The sequence below is a fragment of the Cygnus olor genome, chromosome 28, assembly GCF_009769625.2.
Source record: "Cygnus olor isolate bCygOlo1 chromosome 28, bCygOlo1.pri.v2, whole genome shotgun sequence".
In the NCBI taxonomy this organism is placed as follows: Eukaryota; Metazoa; Chordata; class Aves; order Anseriformes; family Anatidae; genus Cygnus; species Cygnus olor.
The window spans coordinates 2,921,497-2,946,209 of NC_049196.1; the positions used below are offsets into that span (position 1 = coordinate 2,921,497).

Below are 24,713 nucleotides of genomic sequence, written 5' to 3' on the forward strand. Positions count from 1 at the left end.
CTCTGTTTGCATTCCTCCACGCCTGCCAGGAATGGGGAGTTCCTTGCAGCTGGCACTGCCAAAAAGCACGTAGTGCGGTGAACGTCGCTCCGCAAGCCCTGCAAGACCCAGGGCTGCTGGGGGGGGGGGGGGGGGGGGGCAGCTCTGTCCCAACACCGGGCGGAGCTGCCGCTCTCACCACCGGGGGCTGCCCGGCCTCGGGGCTCAGCACCTGGCCCCCGGGGCGAGCGGGGCCGTCAGCGATGCTGCGGTTTGCCCCAGCTGCCGTCAGTTTACGAGGGTGTAAATGGAAAAGTGGTGTCTGGCCAGGCTCGCACACGCGTGTGCCGGCTGCCAGGCGGCACACAGCCCTCGCTTGTTCGGCTGCGTGCTGGGGCTGCCACCCTGGCTCCGGTGCCCTCTGGGGTGGTGGGGGGACGGGGGTGGGTTCTGCACCCTGGGAATACAGCCCCACGGCACACGGGGTCCCGGTGCAAAGGTCCTGCACCGGGCATGGGTTTGCAGGCCGGGGGCCCCCAGGTTTGCACCGTGGCTGGGAGAGGAGGCAGGGTGTGAATGGTTTCCCTCACCCGCGTGGCGGCCGTGGAGCCTCCGGTTCGAGGGGCCCTGCCGGGAGGGGAATGACTCAATGCAGCTCCCCCCGGCCCCGCTCCCCCCATAACGTCACTCGGGAAGTATGCGCCCGACGCTCCAGTTTCCCATTAGCGGAGGGGTTTATGGCTGCTCCAGCAGCAGAAACCGCAGCGAGCAGCCTCCTGCTCCTGCCAGCAGGAGAAACTGGGGCTGCTGACGTCAGGCCCCGCGCCGAATCCCAGCGGCCGAGCCCAGCTGCCACTGTCCCCAGGCCCATGCTGGCTTTGGGTCCTGGCTCTGCCACAAGGACCCTGCCAGTGGGTGGGGAGCGATGTCCCCGAGTCCCCCCCCCGGGCACAGCCTTCATGGGGCTGCCTCCCACCGAGGTCACGGCTTGGGGGGGAGTGGTGGGTGCCCAGGGGGTGCCGCGGGTACGCCCGCTTCCACACCTGCCTCCTCACCCAGCTCCAGCACCATGAGGAGGCAGCAAGGGAGGGCAGAGGACACGCAGGCAAGGTTGTAGAAAACCTCTTTATTTTATGAAAACATCTAGAAAACAGCAGGCGTCGTGGCCTGTGGATCAATCAGGTCCCCTGGGGTGGTGCAGGGCCACAGGGGACCGCCCCCGAGCCCCCAGGGGGGTGAGGCAGCCCCCCAGCAGCGCTGCTGGCACCGGAACCGCTGCAGCCATGCTAGGCCGGCTGCTTCCACAGGAACGTCTGGATGGAGTCGCTGGGAGCTGCGGCCTCAATGAAGCCGACTCTGGGGTCTGAGATCCCAAAGGAGACATCCACGGGGGACCTGGGGGGGATGCGAGGAGCGAAGCGGGTCAGAGGAGGTGGCTGGGCTTTGGGGTCAGGGCGCAGGGCCAAGCCACTCACCGGTTCAGGACCACCAGGACCACAGCGCCGTCGGGGCGCAGGAAAGCCGTGTGCTCCAGGTTGCACCTGCGACACTTCTTGGAGACAGCCAGCCCCACGCGCTGCGAGCCCTCAGGGATGAACTTGCTGCAAGGACAAGCAGGGGCTGAACGCAGCACCCAGGGGTGCTGTTGGGTCCCCTTGCTGGCCACCCCCAGCCCCAACCCACCTGAAGTGCCCCATGTGGTAGAACATAGGCTGCTTGTAGAAGACGTCCTTGCTGCTGTCCACGATGACGGGGCTGTCCACGTAGTTCTTGCTCCAGTTGGGGCCCCCCTGAAGGTCCAGCGCCAGGTTCCAGTCGGTCCAGCCCGTAACATAGTTGTTGAGGTCCTGCAGGAGTGGTCGCAGTGCTGAGCGGCATGCTGCCGAGGGGGACAGCGCATCCCGCGGGCCCACGCAGCCCTACCGTGAGGATGCTGTGGCTGTACTTGCTCCCGCGGTCCCAGCCACCAAGCACCACCCGGGGCTCCCAGAAGTAGGAGCCAGTGGAGGCCTCCGTAGAGAGGAGGAAGTAATTGGGGAAGAGGTGGTGGGTGATGGAGAGGGTGAGGTCGATGGGCGCCAGGAAGTCCAGGTACCAGTGGATGCCGATGCCGCTGATGTAGCTGGCGGCCACGGGGTCTTTGAGAACCTGGGAGGAGAAAAGAGCGAGGCCCTCAGAGCCGCCATGGGGCAGGGCAGAGCCGCCGTGGGGCAGGGCAGAGCCGCCGTGGGGCCTCACCACTTGAGCCCAGTAGGGCAGCATCACGCGCTGGTCATCCAGGATGATGAGCTGGACATTGCGGTGGGAGCTGTTGACCAGCGCAGGGCCCAGGTCCTGCGCGATGAAGTCCCGCTGGTGCTCTGGGGAGAAGCCCAGGCACTGGAAGGGGTAGAAGACGATCTCGCCGGCCGTGGGCTCGTTCCCTGCTGTCACGGCCCAGAAGGTCAGGTTGTGCTTGGCATATTCATCCAGGAACCTGGGCACAGGAGCAGCAAGGTGAGCGGCCTCATCACATCAGTGCCAGCCTGGCTCTGGGGTGCAGCCCCCAGTGCCCTTTGGGGTCCCTCGGCTGCTCACCGGATGAAGTATTTGGCCCAGGCCTTGTGGTACTTGTCCCCCGGGTTTCCCTTCAGCGTCCCTCTCCCTGTCATGGCACCATTCGTCTTCATCCAGACCGGGGACGTCCAGGGGCTGGCATACAGTGACAGGGGGCGCTTGGCTACTGCCTGGGCTGCCTGGAGGATTGGGATCTGGGGACAACACAGAGATGGCAGTGAGTTCTCCCAGGTCCGTGCCAGCTCCAGCACCACAAGTGGAGGGGTGAGCCCTCTCCTTCCCCCTGCCATGGGGAGCCACCTTCCCCAGGCCACCCATCCCACCCAGGACCCAGCCCCAGCACCTCAGGCTTGCCCACCCCATGGCTGCCCCCCATCCACAGGACTCGCCTTCATCCGCGTATCCTCCTCCGTCAGGTTGAAGTGCTTCAGCTCAAAGTCACCCTCTGCATCAGCATAGGTGTAGAGACGCACAGAGAAATCGGTGCTGGCCATGGGGACGCGCACGAGGTTGTACTCAATGCCTGGGGACGGAGCGGGGGGTGATGGGGGGGCCCTGGGAGGCATTCGGGGGTGCAACCCCCCAGTCCCTCAGCTGCTTTCCAAAGCCAAGGCCAGGCACCCAGCGCTCTTGCCCTGCCCCGGGCTCACCTTCCTCAGAGAAATAGGAGCGGAGCAGGTGGCTCTGAGTCTCCTTGGACAGGGACTGGATGTTTATGGCAGCCGAGTCTGTGACGGAGCCTCCAAAGCCCTTCACCTTCTGGTAGCGCTGCGCCGTGTCCAGAGTGAGGTGGAAATCTGCGGGGGGTGAGCAGCATCACGGCCACGGCGTGGGGACGGTGCCTCCGTCCCTGGGGATGCGGCACCGCGTCCGCACCCGGGGCAGGTACCTGGGATCTCTGCGTTGCGCTGGAAGCTCCCCTCGCTGCGCTCCAGCCGCTTGCCGGCCTTGCTGCTCTCGTACTTGATGTAGGTGCCCGGGGCCGGCAGGACCACGGGGTCCAGCGTGTCGCAGTACGCAGCACTGCAGGCACACACCAGCGAGCCGTGCCCGAAGTCCTTGGCATTGCAGGGCCGGCCGCCTGCAGCGGGAGGAGAGGGGCAGGCGGAGGTCTGCCGCAGACCTTCCCCTGCCAGGAGGGAGCTCCTCCAGCCCCCAGCTCACCCCTTCTGCCCCACACAGATGCCGGACCCTCCCTTGGGGACACAGCCCAGCCACTCACCTGCCACGCGCGATGCTGCCTGCAGCAGCAGGAGCCAGCCCAGGACGCTGGCACACCCAGGCCACATGGTGCCTCCACTGCCGTGGGACTTGGACAGATGCAGTCAGCGAGCTCTGGGGCTGGGAGCAGGGCAGTGGATGTCAGCAAACAGCTCCTCTGCCCCGTCCCAGCCCCACACGGGGTCAGAAACCCCAGGCAGTGACAGCTCCTGATCTGAGACAATGGGGTCTGGGAGCCCCAGGACCCACCAGCACCCTGGCCTGGCACTCGCCCTCCCTCTTGCCTCACCGGCAGCATGCTGCTCCCACAGGGCTGTCACCCATGGGTGTCTCCAGCCACACCGAGACCCAGAGCATGCGCACCCCAGCCAGAGGTGCAGCCCCCAGCATGTGCCGCCCTATGCCCGGTGTTCTGGCACTGCCAGCCGCCCACGCTGGCGGCACCCGGCGGGTCAGATCACTCCCGTCCTCGCCTTCCTCCTTCCCTGCTCATGGTGCATGCGTGCCTCCTTCCCCCGTTGTGCGACCCTTAGCCGTGCCATGCCCCCGGCAGGACTGGGGGGCTAGCACATGCTGTGGTGCCACAGGACGGGCTCTGGATGTGTCCCTGGTGCCTCCTGAGCCACAGCCAGGAGCAAAGAGCTCTGTGCTTGCACCCCAGAGCGTGGCAGCCAGGGCTTGCCCAGCCAGAGATGTTTGGGGCTGGAGCCCAGAGCATGGGGAGGTCCCACATTTCCCTGTCCTCTGCAGCTGCTCCCACCCTGTCTTGTCCACCCTGCTCTGCTGGGCAAGGAGCATCTCAAAGAAAACATGGGATCAGCCACCTCTGTGCCTCCCTGTGCTGCTTGCACCAGGACAGGGGGAAGCAAAGTTCGGGACAGTGCCACCACGAGACCCTGCGGAATGGGGACCGGGGCCAGGAGGGCTCTCATGCACCCGTCATCTCCTGCCGGCAGTGACCGGCCAACACGGTGCTCACAGCCTCAGCCTGGTCCCAGGTCCTCGGCCAACCCCATCCCTGCTGTCTGAAAAAAAGCCATTCCAGATCCAGGCTACTCACCTGCTCCCAGAAAACCTTCTCTTGCCGTGTCTCTGCTTGGGAGCAGGGCGGCGAGGCAGCAGGACCTGCTCTCTGGGCTGCAGCTGGGTAGGAGGCAACAGCTTCTGGCTGAGCAGGAAAGGTGAGTCCCAGGCGAGAGGACGGCTCATGGGATTTGGGCGCGTTTGAAGAGGAGCCCGAGGAGGGTTTTGCAACACCGCGCCAATGAGAGCTTTCAACACTTCCCTGCAGCGCTTGTGAAGTTCTCCCGAAACCTGTCCCAGCATCTGCAGGGCAGCCAGGGAGGGGGACAGGACTGCCCACCTGCACCTCTCTGCAGCAGCTCCCCCTTATGCCTTGGTCATTCTGGCCACATCTCCCCATGCAGATACCATCCCTCAGCCCTGACGTGGTTCTCTCTGTGTCTTCTGTGCCGCAGATGCAGGCAGAAAGCATCTCTAGCAAGTGCTGTGGCTGAGACCCACGGCCCACTCATGGGGAGCACCAGCTGGCTTTCCCCATGTGGCAGCTGTGTGGCCAGGGCTGCAGGGCACCCCAGGACCATCCGAAAGCAGCGGGAGCCATCACACCACCCCTCACCGCCCCTCCTTGGGGGTGATGCCGGGGGCCGGAGGCTCTGCCCCGTGCTCCCCTGACTCGCCCCTGCCGTGGGGCTGCATCCCCCGACGCCAGCCCCGGCCACGCGGCAGCGCTGGGTGGAGCGGGCTGCAGCACTTCATCGACCGCATCGCGGGCTGCGGAACAAGCCCAGACAGCGCACCTTCTAATTTAGGATCCTTTCTAATTGCCAGCACCTGCCCATCAAGAGAAACAGGATGGGGGCAGCACCTGCCCCGTGCCAGCCCCGCTCCCCCCCAGGCTCCCCCCTGCAAGGTCCCCAGGGCAAATCCCACAGCCTGCGCCCCTCGCAGCCATGGCACGGCACTGGGGATGGCACGGTCCTCGCCAGCTCCATCGGCGCACGGGGAGGAAGGCAAGGCACCAGCCCGCGGCAGCCGTGCTTGCAGCTGGCAAGGGAGCACCAAGGCTGGCTGCTGGGGCTGTGCCGAAGTGCTGCAGCACACGCGTGTGCTTCAAGCATGGCAAACAGCAGCTGCGGGGCTCCAGACATGCCCATGTGTGCCTCCTCTGCATGGCAGAGCTTTAATTTAAATTAGGAAGGGAAGGAATTCCAGCTGCGGTTTGGTTCAGCACTACCCAGAAGCATCGACAGAAGCGCAGGACGGGCAGAAGTGCCCTATGAATAGGGCTGAGAACGAGCCAGGTGCTGTCTTCATGTCGAGCTCCAAGACAGTTGTTAAACCTCTTTTTTTTTTTTTCTTTTTCCTCCAACATCAGCAACTCCGCAGCTTACACACAAGTGGAATTTGCTAAGGAGCTCTCTGGCTTTCTAATTCCTGGACTTCAAAGATACTGGTAACCTTCCCAGAGACTGGAGCAAGCAAAAACTGTAACTGGTATTTAAAAAGAGTAAACAGGATGGTCAGGTAATTGTAGCCTGTCAGCTTGATTTCAGACAGAGCCAGAATAGAGGGGAGTCTGTCATGAGGCTCCATTAGCAGAGGATTACTGGAGATGCCAGGCGGTGTGAATTTATGGAAGAGATGGTATCAGATTAATCTGGCTGCCGCGGCTGTGGGGTTTGGTCGATGGGGACATGGCTCCAGCATACTCGGCCTTTTGTGCAGTGTCCCCCCTGATGCAGCATGACATTTTGATTTAAAAAAAAAAAAAAAAAAAAAAGCAAGCTAGGAAAACCAACGGCACATATGAAACGAATCAAAAGCTGGCCCCCGGCACAGCCTCTGGCTGCAGCTACAAACGAGGCAGCCACACGGAGGACGCGGGGACGGAGGCTGCCCTAGGACCCCCTCGGCACTCAGCGCCTCACCCACGTTGTGGAGGAAAAGGGAGGAAAACGGAACAATTTCCGAGCACGTAGGGGAAACAATGACGAGGAACGGTGCATACCGGAGGGAGCACGTCAAGGCTTTATTTGGCGTGCGAGACACATGCGAAGGTTTGGAGGGAGCCACGTGTGGAAGCGTGGCCTGGTGCAGGGCATGGTGTCCCGGGGGACGCTGCCGCACCGGGAGGGGGATGCAATGGGACTGTGGCACCCCTGGCACAGAGGTGGGAGGACCCCTGGGCCACCCCATGTCCCCAGGGTGCCACCACCACTGGAGAATGCTGGAAATGGTGTGGGGAGCAGCCCCCGCAGCCCCCAGCACCCACGCCCAGCCCTGGGGACAGCCCCGTCACTGCTGCCGCCACAGGTAGGTCTGGATGGAGCTGGCCGGAGCCACGGCCTCAATGAAACCGACCGCGGGGTCCAAGATCCCGAAGGGCACATCCCAGGCAGACCTTAGGGGGAAGACGAGAGGGGCTGAGTAGGTTGGCACCGTAAGCCCCCCCTCCCCAGCCCCCGCTGACCTATTGAGGACCACCAGGACGACGGCGCCATCGGGGCGCAGCAGTGCCACGTGCTCCAGCTGGCAGAAGAGGCACCGGCGGCTGCTGCGCAGCCCCACGCGCCGTGAGCCCTCGGGGATGAACTTGCTGCAGGAGAGGAACGGGGGCTCCAGGGGATGCCAGCAACCCCGTCCCACTCCCAGTGACCGTGGGGGGCAGGCAGCCTCATCCCAGGCATGGGGCACAGCTCCGAGGACCACTGGAGCCAGCCCTGACCCACCTGAAGTGCCCCATGTGGTAGAACATGGGCTGCTTGTAGAAGACATCCTTGCTGCTGTCCACGATGACGGGGCTGTCCACGTAGTTCTCGACCCAGTTGGGGCCCCCCTGAAGGTCCAGCGCCAGGTTCCAGTCAGTCCAGCCAGCCACGAAGTGGTTCAGGACCTGGGCAGCAAGAAAAGGGGCTCAGGGCGGCCATGCCGTGCTCGCGGCCGTGCCGGGAGAGGCCGTACCGTCAGGATGCTGTGGCTGTAGCGGTCCCCTCGCTCCCAGCAGCCCAGCGACACGGAGAACCGATAGGTGAGGAAACCGCTGCAGGCCTCAGTGTAGAGGAGGAAATGGTCGGGGAAGAGCTTGTGGGTGGCCTCCAGGCTGCATCTGGCTGGGACGATGCTGTCCAGGTACCAGTGAACACCGACACCAGCCACATAGCGGGCGGCGGTGGCATTGCCTAGGACCTGGCGGGACAAAGGAGATGCCTCAGGGGCCACCCCTGTCCCCACGGGGCTCAGCACATGGACCCCATCATGGTCTGCCAAGACTGCCTGCCTCCCCTTTTGCAAGCACCAGGGTCTCCTTCGCTTGCACCCTAACCAGCAAGGAGCACCCAGAGGTGGCTGCAGCACCCTGCTGGGCACACGGAGGGACACCTCCCACCCCTCCTTCCTCATCCTCGGCACCGCTGACCCCCAGGGTCTGCTGCTCTGAAGGAAGGAACACGCTCACGCTTTGTCCGCCCCCTGCAGCTCCATCCTTGCTCAAGGCAGAGACAGGAGCAAATTTTCCTTTCCTTGTTCCTAGTCTAGATGAATTCCCATGGCGGCTCTTCAGTATTGCAAAGGAAGGAGGGCAAGGAGTAAAACAAAGCAGCTGAAACTGCCTGGAGAAGCAGCCGGCGTACAGGCAGTGCCTGTGGCTGCCCTGCTGCAGGAACATGGGACGAAGAAGCCACCTCCTGTCCCTGCCCCAGACAAGAGCGCAGGGGTGGCTGCTACCAATTACCCAGCTCCTGCTCTCTCTGCAGCACACCTGATTTGCCTTCCCGTCTGTCTAGGACTGGGAGCGGCTGCAGGCTTAATTTTAGGTTAACATTCAATGGTTAGGCGTGAAGCAGAGCAGACCAGCTAGATGGGAAGCCCCGCGCCTCACCACTTTGGCCCAGGCGGGGAGGTGGATGCGCTGGTCGTCCATGATGATGAGCCGGGTGCCGTGCGAGCTCTGGGCCAGCGCAGGGCCCAGGTCCTGGGCCACAAAGTCCCGCTGCTGCACGGCGGTGAAGGCGATGGTCGGGAACTGGGGGTGCGCTAAGAGCGCTGCGAGGGGCTCGTTCTGCGCCGTCACCGCCCAGAAGGTCAGGTTGTGCTTGGCGTATTCGTCCAGGAACCTGGGAGAGGGGAAAGTGGAGGGATGCTGGCCACGCCGCGAGCGTCCCCTGCCCCAAACACGCTCCCCCCTTTGCCCCAGCCCCAGGGCATCCCAGCCCCAGGGAATGGTACTTGATGAAGTAGTTGGCCCAGGTTTTGTGGTACTTGTCCCCCGCCTGCCCCTTCAGCGTGCCCTTCCCGCGGACATCCTCATTGCTCTTCATCCAGGCCGGGGAGGTCCAGGGGCTCGCGTAGAAGGACAGCGGCCGTTTGGCCATGGCCAAGGCTCGGTGCAGGATGGGGATCTGCAGCACGGGGCAGAGAGAGGCTCAGCTCCAGCTGCAGCCCTTCAAAACCCCAACAGGAGGAAGGGGAGCACCGAAGGGCCCTTGCGAGGAACGGCAGCCAGAGAGCACCACCCATGGCACGGTGCCCCGGCTCCGCTCCCTGCCAGCACCAGGCGGGCACGGCGGGACGCACCCCAGAGGAGGTGCCAGCTCCTGCGGGCTGTCCCCACACACCCCGCACCAGGATGGCAGTGCTCGGGCACCGGGGTCCCCAAGCAGGAGCTCCTACAGCAGAGCCAATGGAAAGAGAGGGACCCAGGCACTGGCGGCAGGCTCAGCCTCCTACCTTCATCTTCACGTCCTCCTCTGCCAGCTTGAAGTGCTTCAGCTCATAGTCATAGGGGACGTCATCGTTGTAGCTGTAGGGGCGCACGGAGAAGTCGCTGCAGGCCATGGGGAGCCGGACGAGGTTGTACTCAATCCCTGTGGAGAAGGAAAGGCACCGAGCAGCACCGGAACAGCAGCTCAGGCGATGCACGTCCCTGCAGCTGGGACACCGCAGCTCCCAGCAGGGACCCAGCGAGCTGCCCCACGCTGCCGACACCCTCGCTGCTCACCATTCTCGGAGAAGTAGGACCGCAGAAGGTTGTCCTGGGCCGGCTGCGACAGCCCCAGGATGTTGAGGGCAGCAGCATCTGAGAGAGACCCACCGAAGCCCTTCACGTGCTGGTACAGCACAGAGATGTTGAGCGTCAGCAGCAGCCCTGCGAGGGACATCCCAGGCTCAGCTCACGGGGGACCCGCAGGACCACCCGCTGCCTGCACACAGCAGGTACCTGGGGCACGGAGGCTGCGCTGGAAGCTCCCCTCGCTGCGCTCCAGCCGCTTGCCGGCCTTGCTGCTCTCGTACTTGACGTAGGTGCCCGGGGCCGGCAGGACCACGGGGTCCAGCGTGTCGCAGTACGTGGCATTGCACACGCACACCATGGAGTCACGGCCAAAGTACTTGGGGCTGCAGGGCTGGGCGCCTGCAGGCACGGGCAGATGCTGGAGGGGGACGCTCCCTAAGGGGCTGCGGCCCCTTGAGAGCTCTCCCTGTGCCTTGGGCTACTCCCTAAAACCCTCCAGCCCCGCGCTCCCCACCCTGCTCACCCTACCCCGCCATGTCCCTGCACTCACCTGCAGCCCTGGGCACCACCTGGAGCAGCAGCAGCCAGCCCAGGACCCCGGCACGCTGGGCCCACATGGCACTGCCACGTCCCCTCGGCTCGGGCAGACCCCAGGGAGCAGACTCTGCGTTTGGGGGGCACGCCGTTAGGAATCCCTGAGCTGGCGCAGGAGGGGATGGACAGGGCAGGCTGTGCCCTGCATCGGGGAGCAGGGCTGGATCGGCTGCTTCGCCTTCAGCTGCTGGAACTGCTGCCTCGCCAGCCGTCCTTGCCCTCCTGCCAAGACCCTCGTTTGGGGCAGGGGAGGTGGGTCTATCCTGCCCCCGGGGAACCCGGAGCCCACCTGCCTCTGTGTCGCTTGCCGTGCGTTGCTGCCTCCGGCCCTGCGCTGCACCAGACCTCCTCCTCCTGAGGCAGCTCTGAGCTCCCCACCTTGCCTTTAAGGGGAGCCGAGTCGAGACCTTCCCTCGCAGCACACCCTCCTCTCCCACCCCCACAGCTCCTCCTTGCTCTCCCTCTGGTCTTGGACCCGGACCATCAGGTATATGTCTTGCCACAGGCTGGCGGGGCCAGGGCTGAAGGAAATCAGGTCCCGTTTGCCTCCCACTGCTTTACCCCCAGGAGAGGCAGAGCCAGAGACATCGTGCTGATGGATCCGGCTGTGCCACCAGCCCGGCCAGCACGGGGAGACACAGCGTGGTGCAGCTCTGAGAAGCCGTTGCAAGGTTCTGAAGAAAACTCGTTTCTTTCTTTTGTCAGACAGGCTCTGGATGAATCCCAAAAACCACAGCAGAGCCCACAAACACACTCGGGGACATTTTGGGCTGCCCTGCTAATGATTTCCAACAGCACGTTGGGCAATTTACCCCTGCCCATCACCTTATTTCCCTAAGAGATGCCACAGCCACATGCCGGGCTGAGGAGGGTCCTGGATGCCCCGGCAAGGATGGGAAAGGGAGAGGAGCCACCAGGCACTTTGCGGGAGCTGGGGCTGCTGCCGTGCCCGAGCCTTTTTGCGTCGCTCGCCCCCACCCCAGCACCGCTGGAGGAGGGCAGCAGCAGGCTGCCTAGCGCCGCCGTTCCTCCGTCTCCGCACCGAGGAGCCAGACCCGTGGAGGGGAACCCGCTGCGGTGCCAACGGTGCCTCCACCCCGACAGCAGCGCTGCCAGGGAGCAGAGCTCAGCTCTTCCACGCCCGCGGGGCCAACTCCGGGAACACTCCCTGCCACGAGGCTGCTCCTCGAGCAAAGCTTCGCAGTCAAAATTGCCGGGGCTGAAACTGGCTGGGCACATGGGTACCGCCTGCTCCTGGTCACATCGTACGGGACATGCACACGCACCCATTTCTGTACAGGCACCCTCAGCAGCCCGGAGCAGCAGGGAACAGCTCACCCCCTGCCTGAGAGCACCAAAAGCTGGGGCTGGCAGCAGAGCCCAAAGCTCCCCGCTGCTTCTCCACCAGCACTTGGTGAGGGTTAAACTGCTCAGCCACCCTCTGCGCCGTTAGCTCTCCCTCTCCAGGGTGGAGCAGCAATTTATGACTAATTTTCTCCTTTTCAGCCATATCAGATACAGCTGTAGGGCAATCCGATCCATCTTCCCCTGCCCTCCAGCACTGTCCCGCTGCGGTGGGGTGCACACCACAGCCCCCCACATGTGCCCAGGGCCAAGCCCCAGGGCCACCCACTGGAGGAAGAGGGTGGCTGGGGCCAGGCAGCCCCCGGATAAAACCTAGGGAGCGAACAGCCAGCCCCAGAAGGAAGCTGCTGGCCCGTCCCCTCTGCCCCGCACGACTCCCACCTCCAGCTGTGACTAACCTGTCAGCCAGGTGCTACGCCCAGGCTAATTAGCCCCAGTTTTGGGGAGGGATTAATTGATCAGTTGCAGCCTGAGGCTGCTGCCCCTGACCTGGGATGCCTCGTGCGTTGCCCCATTCTTTTCCTCCCCGTTTTGGGGTCTGGCACAGCTGGGGCCCCGTGGCCAGGCTGGGTTCCCACCGCAGCCCCAGCAGAGCCTGGCAGCCCCGAAACGGCCCCAAACAAAAACACTGCGGAGGCTGCCGGGACAGCCGGGAGCTCATCCCTATCAACAAGGGCTGATAAGAGCTTCTTGCTCAGCAGGAAAAGTGAGACCCAGGGGAAGGGCAACGCCTCGGTGCCAAGCTGGTGGCACAGGAGCCGCTGGGCAACCCCGTCGAATCCCCAGCCAAGCCGTTTCTTGCTGATGTCCCCAGCACGTGGGATTTCTCGCTCCTTCTCGGGTGAAGGAGCCTGGGGCACGAGGAGTGTGTCCCTCAGCCAGGCCAGTGCCGTCCTGTGGGGACGGGAACCCGTGCAAACACAGAGCTGGGGCTGAGCTGCCCGTGCAGGACTGGGGGGTCTGTGTGTGCCCCAAATGGGTCAGTGCTTTGTACGTGGGTTAACGAGCCAAGCCCCAAGCGCAGCGATGGGATTTTCCCCTCCGCATTTAACCCAGGCTTGTTTGGTCCTTTGGGGCCAAGCAGAGCAGCAGGACAAGGGGATGTGCCTGGAGGAGGTGAAGCATCTGGACACTGGCTTTTATTACTGAGGCTGGGAAAACCTCCAAAAGCGTGTAAGTGAGGGACCTGCGAAAAAAGAAGCGGGTGGGAGAGCAGCAGCTGCTTGCTGGAGCCTGGTGCTGGGCTGTGGGGATGCCTGGAGCAGGCTGGGAGCCGCCGCGATCCTGGAGAAATATTTCCCTCTTGTGGACAAACACAAAGGGCCTCTGGGCAGCAGTGGGGTCCAGCAGCCACCCCACTCCCCAAATTGCAGCTGTGCCCCCCCGGACATCGGACAGGGGGCTTAAGGGGAAGTCCCTTCACTGCTGTCAGCCCTGACGGCACCGGGAAGCTGCATCTTGCCTGCCCCGACCCAGCCCCAGCCTCCCTTCCCAGCCCTGCCTGCAATCGTGACCTCCCCTGCCCTAATCCCCTGCCCAGCACACCCTCGTCACTACCTCCTTCCTTCCTGGGTGTGCCGGCGCTCTGCACCCACTCCTGGTCCCATGCCTGCTTACTCACCCTGCCTGGCCCCGCAGCTCCGGACGGTGCCGAGTCCCACTGGGGACAGCGTGCCCCAGCGCAGGGCTGCTGCTGCCTGGCGGGTGCCATCTCGGCTCCTTCCCTGAGGTCTGTGGGCTGACCTGCCTTGCCAGGGCTGAAGCTCACCCAGGTGATTCAAAACCTCAAGTGACTCGTGGGGATGAAAGCCACCCATGCTCCAGCTACATCCAGGGATCCACCTCCCTGCAGAGCCCCACGAAGCTTGCAGACCCGTGACCCCATCCAGAGCAGACTCGTGTGCCAAACCCCCCCACTCTGCAGCGCTCCTGGAGCTGGTTCTGCCTCCAGCCCCGGTGCTGGGGAGCTCCCTGCAGCCTGGGCTAAGACGTGGCTGGGGAACCTGTAGCCCTGCAGGGCTGGGGAGCCCCAGGGCAGAGCAGAGACAACAGGGAGCAAGCCCCAGCTCCAGGAGAACGAGGCCAGGCCACATGTGAAGCCCCCAGTGCTGGCCCAGATGGCTCCCACCTGGCAGTGTGGAAAGCTGAAGCCTCCTCCTGCTCCAGGAGCATGCGTGTGCAGGGTAAACCTGGAACCATATCCTAAATCTGCCCACAGCAAGGCAGCTGGGGAGCATCCAGGCTTGCTCATCCCCCTGCCAAGCATCCCCCGGTGCCTGGATCCCCTCCCAGGGCTGCACCCAACCACTGCACTCAGGGAGCAGGGTAGGGACCTGGAGGTTTCTCTTCCAGCCACAGACACAGAGCCAGCATCAGCATTTAATGTTGGAGCAGCAGAACCAGCGCTCACAGCCTGTAGGATCCCCACCCTGGGGGTGCCAGTGCCTCCGACCCGTGCACGGCGCTCCCTGTCCTGTCTTGCCCGAGCGCTCGGCTCCGACACGGGGCACAGCACCGCGCCGCCTCGGCCACATCTTCCCGGCCCGAGCACGCGGGCAGCGTGGGGCCGCACATCCACTGTCTCAGTCCAGCCCCTGGCCAGCCACGGGCATCTCAGCCCCGTCACTGCCGCCGCCACAGGTAGGTCTGGATGGAGCTGGCTGGAGCCACGGCCTCAATGAGGCCGACCACGTCGGCCAGCCCGAAGGTCACATTTTGCAGGGACCTGGAGGGTGAGGAGGGGCAGCAGGGTCAGGAGGACCCTGCAGCAGGTCCTGTGCGCCAACAGTGCACGAGGCCCAGCAGGATGGGTGCGCACGTAACGGCCTGGCTGGCTGGGGTCCCGTGCTTGCAGGCCGGGCTGCGTCGCTCACCTGTTGAGGACCACCACCACCACGGCACCGTCGGGGCGCACGAAGGCTGAGTACTCCAGGTCGGTCTTCTTGGACTCTTTGGAGGCGACGAGCCCCACGCGCTGGGAGCCCTCTGGGATGAACTTACTGCACGAGCAAGGCCAAGAAGCAAGCCCAGGAATGAGGTCAGACCGCAGCGGAGCTCTCTCAAGACGTCCTGCACGGCTCTCCTCCCAGCAAGCCGCTGCTGTGACCACAGAGCTGGAGGCCAGGCAGCTGGGGAGCCCCGACCCACCTGAAGTGCCCCATGTGGTAGAACATGGGCTGCTTGTAGAAGATGCCTTCACTGCTGTCCACGATGACGGGGCTGTCCACGTAGTTCTTGACCCAGTTGGGGCCCCCCTCCAGGTCCAGCGCCAGGTTCCAGTCGGTCCAGCCGGCCACAAAGTGGTTCAGGTTCTGCAACGGGACAGCACAGATGTCTGCCCAAGCAGCAGGGTGATGAGGGGAGAGGGGGGGTGCCAGCACCCCTCCCGGGGGCCCACCGTGCAGGGCAGGGCAGGCTCTCACCGTCAGGATGCTGTGGCTGTACTGGTTCCCCCGCTCCCAGCAGCCCAGGATAACATCCCGCTCCCAGAAGTGGGCCCCGATGCACGCCTCCGTGGCCAGGATGAAGTAATCTGGGAAGAGCTCATGAGTGGGCACCACGGTGTCCTGTATGGGACCGATGAAGTCCAGGTACCAGTGGATGCCAATGCCGTGGACGTAGCGAGCTGCCTGTTCGTCCTCCAGCACCTGGAAGGGACAAGAGTCGGCCAGCGCCAGGTGCCGGGGGGCAGCGCGCCAGCACCCGAGCCCCGGTGCCGCAGGACGGAGCAGCCGAGCCCTCCGTAGGGACGCACGCCCCAGCGGGACCGGACTCAGGACCCCCTGTCCTTTGCTGCGCTCACCACTTTGGCCCAGTGCGGGAGGTGGAGGCGGTTGTCATCCAGGATGATGAGCTGGACGTTGCGGTGGGAGCTGTTGGCCAGCGCGGGGCCCAGGTCCCGCGCGATGAAGTCCCGCTGCTGCTCGGCCGTGAAGCCCAGGCACTGGAAGGGGTAGTTGTTGATCAGCCCGGCCGAAGGCTCGTTCTCGGCCGTCACCGCCCAGAAGGTCAGGTTGTGCTTGGCGTATTCGTCCAGAAAGCTGAGCGCAAGGGAAGAGGTGTGATCCAGGGATCTCCCCAGCTCCGCCGCCGAGGATCCCCTCGGCATCTCCCCCCGTCTGCGCCTCTGTACCGCACGAAGTAGTTGGCCCAGGTCTTGTGGTACTTGTCCCCCGCCTGCCCCTTCAGCGTGCCCTTCCCGACGAAGGACTCGCTGGTCTTCATCCAGGCCGGGGAGGTCCAGGGGCTCGCGTACAGGGACAGCGGCCGTTTGGCCATGGCCGAGGCTCGGTGCAGGATGGGGATCTGCAGCACGGGGCAGAGAGAGTGGCTCAGCTATAAGCCCCTGTGCCCCTTCCTGTGTGACCCCCTCACTCCCGCCCGCTGCTCACCTTCAGCTTCGTGTCCTCATCCCGCAGGCTGAAGTGGGTGAGCTCGTAGTCATAGGGGACGTCGTCGTAGGTGTAGGCGTGGAGGGAGAAGTCACAGCTGGCCATGGGGATGCGGACAAGGTTGTACTCAAGCCCTGCCAGGCACAGAGGGGTTGGGATGGGCAGTGGGACAGGAGGGCCCCAACCCCATCGGCTCCCATGCAGCAGCTCCTGAGGGTCCCCATCACCAGCCCCCCTGCCTTCCCCACGACTCCTCACCTTCCTCAGAGAAATAGGAGCGCAGGAGGTGGTCCTGGGCTTTCTCGGGCAGGGAAAGGATGTTTATGGCAGCCGAGTCAGTGACAGAGCCACCAAATCCCTTTACCTTCTGGTACCGCTGCGTCGTGTCCACAGTCAGGACAAGATCTGCAGGGGAAGAAACCCAGCGTGACAGAGGGTCGTGGGAAGGGCTGGGCCCATTTCCACCAGCCACAGCAGGTACCTGGGGCACGGAGGCTGCGCTGGAAGCTCCCCTCGCTGCGCTCCAGCCGCTTGCCGGCCTTGCTGCTCTCGTACTTGACGTAGGTGCCCGGGGCTGGCAGGACCACAGGGTCCAGCGTGTCGCAGTACGTGGCATTGCACACGCACACCATGGAGTCACGGCCAAAGTACTTGGGGCTGCAGGGCCGGGCGCCTGCGGGCACGGGCAGATGCTGGAGGGGGACGCTCCCTAAGGGGCTGCGGCCCCTCGAGAGCTCTCCCTGTGCCTTGGGCTGCTCCCTAAAACCCTCCAGCCCCGCGCTCCCCACCCTACCCGCACCCCAGAGCCCCCCAGAGCCCTTGCCACCCCGCCACGTCCCTGCGCTCACCTGCAGCCCTGGGCACCACCTGGAGCAGCAGCAGCCAGCCCAGGACCCCGGCACGCTGGGCCCACATGGCACCGCCACGTCCCCTCGGCTCGGGCGGACCCAGGGGAGCAGACTCTGCGTTTGGGGGGCACGCCGTTAGGAAACCCTCGAGCAGCCCCAAAAGAGCCGTTCGCAGCTGTGCTGGCACCGCGTCCGCGCTCGCTGCCAGGCCGCCTCCGCAGCGCCAGCGCCAGCCTCGCCTTTAAGGGGACCCGAGCTTCCCGTCCCTCCCACGCCGCAGCTCTTCTTCCAGGAGCAAGACGGGGACAGGGCGTGATGGGGACAGGCCGCGGCCCATCCCGCACGCGTGCCTGGCACGGCAGCGTCTTGCTCAACCGGGGTCACGGAATCACGGCACCGCGGGCTGGGGTGGCGGGGAGCTCAAAGTCCCCGTCGTTCCTGCCCCCACCATGGGCACCGCCCCTGCCCCCATCCCCATCCAACCCCCATCCCCATCCAGCCCCATCCTGCCCCCACCCCCATCCAGCCCCCAGCCCCATCGTGCCCCCAGCCCCATTCAGCCCCATCGTGCCCCCAGCCCCATCCCGCCCCCAGCCCCCCCCCAGCCTGGCCTTGGTCCCCCCCATCTCCCCCGGGCAGCCTGCGCCGGTCCCCGCCGCTCCCCGCCCGGGGAAGGATTTCCCCCCGGTACCCGCCCCAAAGCTCCCCCCCGCTCCTCTCGCCGCAGCCCCGTGCAGAAGCCGCTCCGCGGGGCAGGAGCGGGGCCGCCCCGGCAGCAGCAGGGCCCCGCAGCCCGGTTCCCGTTCCCGGGCCGTCCGAGGGGAGCCGCCCCGCACCCCCCCCCCGCCACCGGCGGAGCCCCGGGAGGAGGCGGCCGGGCCGCCCCGCGCTCACCCACCGCCGGCCCGGGGCTCAGCCCGGACCCAGGCTCCCGTCCCCCGGCACCAGCCCCGTCCCCTCGATCCCCGCCGGCCCGGCAGCGAACGGAGCCGCCACCGGGCGCCGCTCCGCCCCGCCGCTCACGTGACCGCCGGTGTCAGCTGACACACCGGCACCGGTTCCCCCCCCCCCCCCCGCCCCGGTCCCCACGGAGCCCCCAGGCGCCCATCCAGCCCCCCCCCGGCCCTGTCGGGCAGGCGAACACCTTTATTTGGTTCTCTAGCGAGTGGCAGAGCAGCTGCAAGCGCCGCGGCCCGGTGGCAACGGGACAGGCCCCCCCCCCCTTACCGACCCCCCCCCATCTGTGCAGGGACCCCCGGGGCTGTACTGGGGTGGCGGGGGGCGCGGGGACACGCAGGCACGGCCGGTGCGGTACGGGGCTGGGGGGCCCAGGCACAACCGGCGGGGCTGGGACGTGGGTGCAGGGCCAGGGCGCTACCGGTATGGGGCCTGGGCGCTACCGGTATGGGGCCTGGGTGCTACCGGTATGGGGCCGGGGCACTGCCGGTATGGGGCCGGGGCACGGCCAGCGCAGGGGACCAGGGACAGCAGTGGGGACAGTGGGGACAAGGCACGGGCACTGCGGGCACAGGCACAGGGTCGGGGCAGGGGACGGGGGCACAGCCCGCTTGGCCCCACAACAGCCACCCCAGGGGACCAGCCCCTCGCCCCCGACTCCGGGAAGGGGCCATGAGGAAGCCCCAGGACAGCGACACCAGGGCCCAGCCCCGCAGGCGGGCAGCAGCGTCCAGGAGCGGGGCCCTCCCGTTACCCCCCAGCTCCGGGGTCTCTCCAGAGGCCGAGGCCGTGCCACGGGGCCAGCGACACCCTCAGAGGATGCTCTCCTTGCAGGTCCCGCTGAGGCTCCGCGGGCGGCCACGCTCCAGCCGGCGGGCGGACAGGAGCCGGCGTAGGGATGAGGTGGAACTCAGGTCCCCGCAGCTCCGCAGGTGGATGCCTTCGTGGGGCTGCTCCGCTCCCGGCCAGGCGCTCCAGGGGACCTGCAACCCCATGGAGACAGGCTGTGGCAGTGCTTGCCCACCCCGTGGGACGACCTCCCGCAGTGGGAGGGGAGGCTCGTGCTTTTTGGGGAGCCCGTGTGCTCCAGCAAGGAGGCTGGAGGCTGGCGGGCGCGCTGGGCAGGACGGCAGGAGTGGCAGGGGATGGCAGAGGCGTGCATGACACGCATACGCTGTCATTAAGGACAGACTCGTTCCCATCGCGGCTCCCCAGGCTGCGCAAGGCCTCCAGTGTCCCGCAAGGGAGGGCTAATCCCAGAAAGCAGGAAAAGGATCATTATGCTCCCCGGCTGGGAAGTCAAGGCTGGGATGTCACAGTGGCTTCCTCGAGGCTGCAGTGACTCAGGAGCAAAGGCAAAGCCATTGCAACACACGGGGTTCTCACACTCATGGCTGCAGCTGGTCAGGGCCAAGGGGAAAGGACGCATCCTGGCTCCCGGAAAAAGGAGCTGGCGTGGTGAGAAGGGCTGGGCAAGGGACGGTGCTGCGGGACGGAGCCCCTGCCTGCAGCCAGGGCCCTGACACCAGGACAGGCAGCACCCAGCTGCAGGGGGCCAGGGGAGCCAGGACCCCAGAGAGGCCAGCGCCGAGGTGCTGGCGGGTGGGAGAGGGCACGCGTGGGGCTCCCTGGGGAAGGGGAACTGGGGAAGGGTGGGCAGGGATGCCCCGGCTGTCAGAGCCTACCTGCTTGTGCCCCTGGGGGCTGTGCCCAGGCACCTCCACTCCAGCTGCGGGGTTGCGCTTGGGTCTCTGCAGGAACCTGGCCACCAACCCGCGGGTGCCCCGGCAGACCTTCAGGTCCCCCAGGGAGCGGGTCGTTGTCTTCGACAGCTGCTGCGTCACCTTCTTGGACACCGGCAGCTTGTTCTTCCCCACGGAGCCAGCGCGGAGCAGCGGGGGCGAGTCACAGTGCGAACGGTGGAGCAGGCAGGCCTCCGAGCACAGCCCTGCAGAGACGCAGCTGTGAGGTGCCAGGCAACGTGGCCCTGTCCCTACAGTCTCTGTCCCCACTGTCCCTGTCCCCACAGCTCTGGGGACCCTCTCGCCTCCTGTCGCCTATCAGTGGGCACAGAAGCACATGCAGATCTCCAGCATCCCATCACCAAAAAGGGTGGTGCTGACGCCTCAAGGGGCTGCCAAAACCCTCCCCCTAACCCTCCCCAGTGTTCCCCAGTGCCCTGACCTGTATCTGCAGAGGAATTGGACACGGTATCCTCCAGTGCTTTGGTATAAAGTACTTCCCTGAAATCTGCTGGAAGCACAAAGAGCACGTTTAAGGTTTGGCTCTGTCCTGTGCTGCTGTGCAGCCCCACAGCACCAGCCGGTGCCCCCGCCAGGCCCAGCACCAGCATCCCCATCCTCCCGGCCAAGCAGTCCGTGCCTGCCTCTCCCCCATCCCCCGGAGCAGCCGCCAACCCCAGCCCAGCTTTAACCCTGCCCGGCCTCAAAGAAATGCAGCAAACCCCACGGAGCATCCCAGCTGCACCAGTCAGAAACCGCTGCGCACACGTCCCCGTCGCGGCAGCCGTTCCCACCTACCGGTGTCACCAACCATCAGGACACCGGGGTCACTGTGCGATCTCACGAGTGGCCGCTGGCTCAGACCCGGGGCTGGAGACGAGGGGCACGAGGTCTCGCTGTTGCGCCGCGGGTGGAAGAGGCGCCTGCTGCCGGGTCCTGCGGAGCGGCTGCCCCTCTGCCCCTGCAGCGAGCTCTTGTCCTTGAGCCGCACCTCGGGGAAGCAGGGCCCGATGCAGCGGGCCAGCCCCTCCAGGCGGTTGCAGCTGTGGGTCACGGCTCCCCCCACCAAGATCCCGTTGTGGCCGGGCTCTGCCGTGGAGCAGGAGTAGGAGCGCTCGCCACGTGCCCGGGGCTGCGGCGTCTCCTCAAAGGGCCCCTGCAAGCCCAGCGTGGGGCTGCGCGCGTGGTGGCTGCACTGCACGCAGTCCACGCTCAGGCAGTAGTCAGCGCGGCTGCGCTGGATGGAGCGGAAGAGGACGTAGTCCACGGAGCGCATGGAGCCCTGGAGCTCCAGCAGGCACGAGTCCTCCGAGGGGCTGCTGTCCCCGGGGATGTCCACGATCTCAGACATGATCAGGGACCCGCTGTCCATGGACACTGCAAGGAGAAGAGCGGGTGTCAGCAACGAGCTTGCTGCAGAGGGCAGCTCCTGCAGCGCTGGGCCCGGCCCGCTCCCTCCTGCCCCGTGCCCTGCGCTTCGCAGCGGGGGTGTGCAGACAAGGCCGCGCTCACCTTCTCCGCTGAGCACGATGGAGGGGACGCGGTCGCAGGTGCAGGCGTGCGAGCCGTCAGTCAGCTGCGAGTCGAACAGCGTGGCCTGCAGGACAGCGCCATCAGGGCACGGGCAGGGCAGGAGCTGAGCCGCGCTCTGCCCACGGCCCTGCGGCTCCCACCTGGCTGTCCCCGCGCAGCCCCATGACGGTCTCGTAGGAGGGGGGAAAGTCAGTCGGGTAGAGAGGCACAGGGCTGTCCATGGAGCCATTGTAGGTGATGCTGAAGAGGCAAGAGCAGAAAAGCCACCTCAGGTAGGACAAGCCCCGTTCGGTGACAAATGCCCCCCCTGCTCCTGCACCAAGGCGCGCAGGCCCGACTACACCGGCCTTGCTCCCCGCCGGGTACCTCTGCGCATCGGTCTCGGAGCTGCACGTGTACTCGGGTGGGTAGTACGGGGGGGGGTGGCACCGGAGGCACGAACTCCTCGAAGTCCAGCATGCTCTGCAGAAAGGTGTCAGGGGGCGACGTGCATTCCAGCGTCACGGAGTTGGAACGCTGGGGGACCAGCTGCAGGGAGAGGGAACAAGGAAGAGCTGGCGCAAGGAGCAGACCCACCGCCCCCTGTCCAGAGATCCGGCAGGAGCGCACGTCCAGCTCCTCTTGGTCCCCGCAGGGCCCCTGGGCCACGTCCTGCCCCGGCCCCCTGGTGGCCCAGCCAGGCTGGGGACGCTGCCTAGTCCCGTGTCCTCCCGGGTCAGGGCTGGGCCTCACCACGTGGACGATGTCCAAGGAGAAGATCTGGATGCAGCACACGACGGCAGAGAGCGTGCAGATTATGGTGGAGAAGATGGTCAAGCCACAAACGCTGAAGAGGAGATCCTGGGGAGGAGCAGGACGAGCTACGGACGCCCGCAGGGCCTGGAGGGGTGCGCAGCTGCTCTCCGAGGAGCCCTCACCCACCTTGAGTGCCACGCGGATGCTGCGGCAGTCAGGGTTGGGGAACATGGTCAGCATCTCGCCCTGCTGGCTGCAGGAAGCAGGCGCGTTCTCTAGGTGGGTCTGGCAGCAGATGCACGAGTCCTTCTCCTGGGGACGAGGAACGCTGTGAGGGACCTCCAGACCCCGTGCTCTTTCCCAAGAGCCACCAGAGAGCCCTGCCACCAGCTCCCCATGTCCTCGGAGCCCTGCAGCTGGGGACGATTCGCTGTGCCACGGCCTCTCCGCCTTGTCCAGCCTCACCCTCTCGCAGGTCTCCAGGGACTTCACCAGCTGCGCGTTCTGGCAGGACAAGATGGACCCGGCCAGGCTCAGCATGACGCCCAGCACCGACAGCAGCGTGAAGAAGGTGATCTGCAGCAGGGAGGAGAGGGGCTGAGAGCTGGGCAGGGCTGGCAGAGGAGGGAGCCGAAACGCGGGCACGGCCACGAGTGCGAGGGTGGTGGCGGGGGGCACGTGCGGCCCCCTCTAGCCAGGACATCTGCAGAGGGAGGGGTCCCCACGACACCTACCACCAGGGTGAAGGGCCGCTTCCAGGAGACGATGCCAATGAGCCCGGACAGCGCCAGCTGCAGACACATGACCAGCAGTGAGGATAGGGAGGGGGCCCTGCTGGGCAGCGTGGCCCAGAGCAGCCCCCCCCTGCCTGGGAAGAGCCCCCCAAGCCTTGCTGGGCCAGAGCTGGCCCGGGAGCAGCAGGGCCATACGGACTGCTCCTGCGCCGCAAGCCTGGAGAAATTGCTGATTCAGGGCAGCGGAGAGCCCGGGGACTGCAGGCAGCTCTGTGCCGGGCAGCGAGGCCAGGCCCGGCCCCGTGCCGCAGGGTCGCACTGGGGTCCTGCCCTTGCCCAGTGTCCACGGCAGGCAGAGCGTCCCACGGCACAGCTCGGGAGCAGGACCAGGCTGCCCCGTACCCCTCCACGCTGCCACTGCCGCACCCCGCACACCCTTCCCCTGGCCCTTCAGGACAGGGCCGTGGGCACTTCACCTCGATACGTACCCCCCACCGCCAAGACACTGCCCTGGGGTCCCCATCCCTGACAGTCACCCCAGGGGAACCCCCGGGATTCTCCCGCGGTGCCTTGCGGCAGCCCCCGGCACAAGGTGGAGGAGCAGCAGGGCCGCACTCCCCCCAGGGACCGGCAGCGAATTCAGCACGGCGCCTCGGGAGCAGCGGGGACCCGGAGGAGCAGACCTGCCCCGGGCCCCTCGGCACGCGAGCCCCTGCCCCGCACTCACCGAGAAGCCAGCCCAGGAGGGGCAGGAGTGACGGATCTTGGCGGAGGGCGTGATGGTGGCTGCCACCAGGCTGAAGGTGACGACGAGGACGCCCAGGATGACCTGGATGAAGCCCAGCACCAGCAGGATCTGCAGCCAGGTCCTCTGGACGCGGAGGTGGGTGAGGCTGCGAGACGTACGGCCGGTCAGCGAGTGGCTGGAGTCGCTGGGGGAGGGCATGGCGGCCCCAGGCAGCGAGCGGGAGCCGCCAGCCCCAGAGCCCCCTGGAGCCCCGGGGCCGCCGGTGGGACCACGCCAGGACGGGGACGAGCGGCCCAGGGGAAGCAGGAGCGGGCGCTCGCCACGAACAGGCCGGGCTCCACCTTTTGTCTCCCGGAGGATGCCGAGGGTGGTTCTTCCCAGCGCTGGGTGCTCGGGGCAGCGCCCACGGCCACGCAGGACCCGGGGCCGGTCCCGCCGCTCCCAGAGGAGGTCCGTGGGACGGCCCGGGAAGAAAAACCGGCCTCAGCGGTCCCCGCGCATCCCGCCGCTGCCCCGGCTCGGGTCACGGAGCCCGCCCGGAGCTGCGGGCTGGAGGCAGCGCTCGGGCCCGGGGCTTCTCCTCGCTCGCCGGCCCCCCAGCCCCAGGTTCAGGCCGCCAGGCGCCGGGGCTGCTCCGCAAAGGCCGGGAGCCGGGGCCGGGAGCGCGGCCCCGGGGCCGTGCAGCGGGTCCCCGAGGCAGCAGCGGCGGCAGGCAGGGGCGAGCTCGGGGCTGCGCTCCCCCCCCCCGAGCCCCCGAGCATCCTCCGGAGGCAGCGGGCGCAGGGTCCGGGAGCACGGAGCCCCACGCGGAACCGGCCCGGCCCGACCCGACGCCCCCCCCCCCCGCCCCGACCACCCCCCCCCCCAAAAAAAAAAAAAAAAAAAAAAAAAAAAGAAAAAAGAGCCCCGGTTCCTCCGCTTTCGCCGCAGCCGTTACCGGCGGCCGCGCCTCCCCGGGCCCCCCAGCCCCGGCTGCGGGCGGAGGGAGCGCCCGGCCGCCGGGATCCCGCGGGGAGCGCGCCCGAGCATCGCCCCCGCCGCGGCCTCCGGGGCCGCTTCCCGGTGGGCGGGGGGGGGGGCGCCGGTGGCAGGAGGCGGCGGCGGAGCGGGCGCGCCCCAGGCAGAGCCGGGCGGATCCGGGCACGTTCCCGCAGCCCCGCCGGGAGCCCCGGGATGCGGCGGCCCCCCCCCCCGGCCCGCCCCTGCGCGGCACGCCGGGAGCTGTAGTCCGGGAGGCTCCGGTGGGGCCCGGCCGTCCCCCCCCCCCCCCCCCCCAGCC

General features: G+C 66.5%; 4 protein-coding genes across 9 annotated transcripts; all 4 read right to left on the reverse strand.

Annotated features, from left to right (window-relative positions):
* Positions 1 to 1,085: 1,085 nt before the first annotated feature.
* Positions 1,086 to 4,974, reverse strand: LOC121060696 (lysosomal acid glucosylceramidase-like). Its single transcript, XM_040538705.1, has 11 exons — positions 4,817 to 4,974; positions 3,758 to 3,876; positions 3,425 to 3,616; positions 3,186 to 3,332; positions 2,925 to 3,058; positions 2,557 to 2,729; positions 2,218 to 2,455; positions 1,903 to 2,127; positions 1,663 to 1,826; positions 1,455 to 1,580; positions 1,086 to 1,374 (listed from the first exon to the last, which is right to left on the reverse strand). Exons 2-11 carry the CDS (start codon positions 3,822 to 3,824, stop codon positions 1,266 to 1,268), a joined length of 1,575 nt encoding a protein of 524 aa, XP_040394639.1. The 5' UTR covers positions 3,825 to 3,876; positions 4,817 to 4,974; the 3' UTR covers positions 1,086 to 1,265.
* Positions 4,975 to 6,784: 1,810 nt separating this feature from the next.
* On the reverse strand, positions 6,785 to 17,994 carry LOC121060697 (lysosomal acid glucosylceramidase-like). Of its 5 annotated transcripts, none has more exons than XM_040538710.1 (11): positions 17,880 to 17,994; positions 10,338 to 10,451; positions 9,995 to 10,186; positions 9,776 to 9,853; positions 9,505 to 9,641; positions 9,004 to 9,176; positions 8,657 to 8,891; positions 7,741 to 7,965; positions 7,509 to 7,672; positions 7,250 to 7,375; positions 6,785 to 7,180 (listed from the first exon to the last, which is right to left on the reverse strand). In XM_040538710.1, exons 2-11 carry the CDS (start codon positions 10,402 to 10,404, stop codon positions 7,075 to 7,077), a joined length of 1,503 nt encoding a protein of 500 aa, XP_040394644.1. In that variant the 5' UTR covers positions 10,405 to 10,451; positions 17,880 to 17,994; the 3' UTR covers positions 6,785 to 7,074. The 5 variants fall into 5 exon arrangements, with proteins under 5 accessions (XP_040394644.1, XP_040394640.1, XP_040394641.1 ...); XM_040538706.1 differs by having other exon boundaries at positions 9,776 to 9,922; XM_040538707.1 differs by having other exon boundaries at positions 9,776 to 9,922; positions 17,884 to 17,988.
* On the reverse strand, positions 14,112 to 18,011 carry LOC121060698 (lysosomal acid glucosylceramidase-like). Of its 2 annotated transcripts, none has more exons than XM_040538711.1 (11): positions 17,880 to 18,011; positions 16,986 to 17,099; positions 16,619 to 16,810; positions 16,396 to 16,542; positions 16,138 to 16,271; positions 15,879 to 16,051; positions 15,549 to 15,786; positions 15,169 to 15,393; positions 14,894 to 15,057; positions 14,620 to 14,745; positions 14,112 to 14,471 (listed from the first exon to the last, which is right to left on the reverse strand). In XM_040538711.1, exons 2-11 carry the CDS (start codon positions 17,050 to 17,052, stop codon positions 14,369 to 14,371), a joined length of 1,569 nt encoding a protein of 522 aa, XP_040394645.1. In that variant the 5' UTR covers positions 17,053 to 17,099; positions 17,880 to 18,011; the 3' UTR covers positions 14,112 to 14,368. The 2 variants fall into 2 exon arrangements, with proteins under 2 accessions (XP_040394645.1, XP_040394646.1); XM_040538712.1 differs by having other exon boundaries at positions 17,884 to 17,999.
* A 105-nt stretch (positions 18,012 to 18,116) lies between these two features.
* Positions 18,117 to 24,298, reverse strand: FAM189B (family with sequence similarity 189 member B). Its single transcript, XM_040538703.1, is given in 13 exon segments — positions 18,117 to 18,925; positions 19,628 to 19,890; positions 20,127 to 20,192; positions 20,483 to 21,061; positions 21,197 to 21,281; positions 21,358 to 21,457; positions 21,584 to 21,639; positions 21,641 to 21,745; positions 21,950 to 22,057; positions 22,139 to 22,264; positions 22,418 to 22,528; positions 22,687 to 22,743; positions 23,414 to 24,298. Coding segments are annotated over 13 exon segments (2,046 nt in total). The 5' UTR covers positions 23,633 to 24,298; the 3' UTR covers positions 18,117 to 18,754.
* Between the last annotated feature and the right edge of the window lie 415 nt (positions 24,299 to 24,713).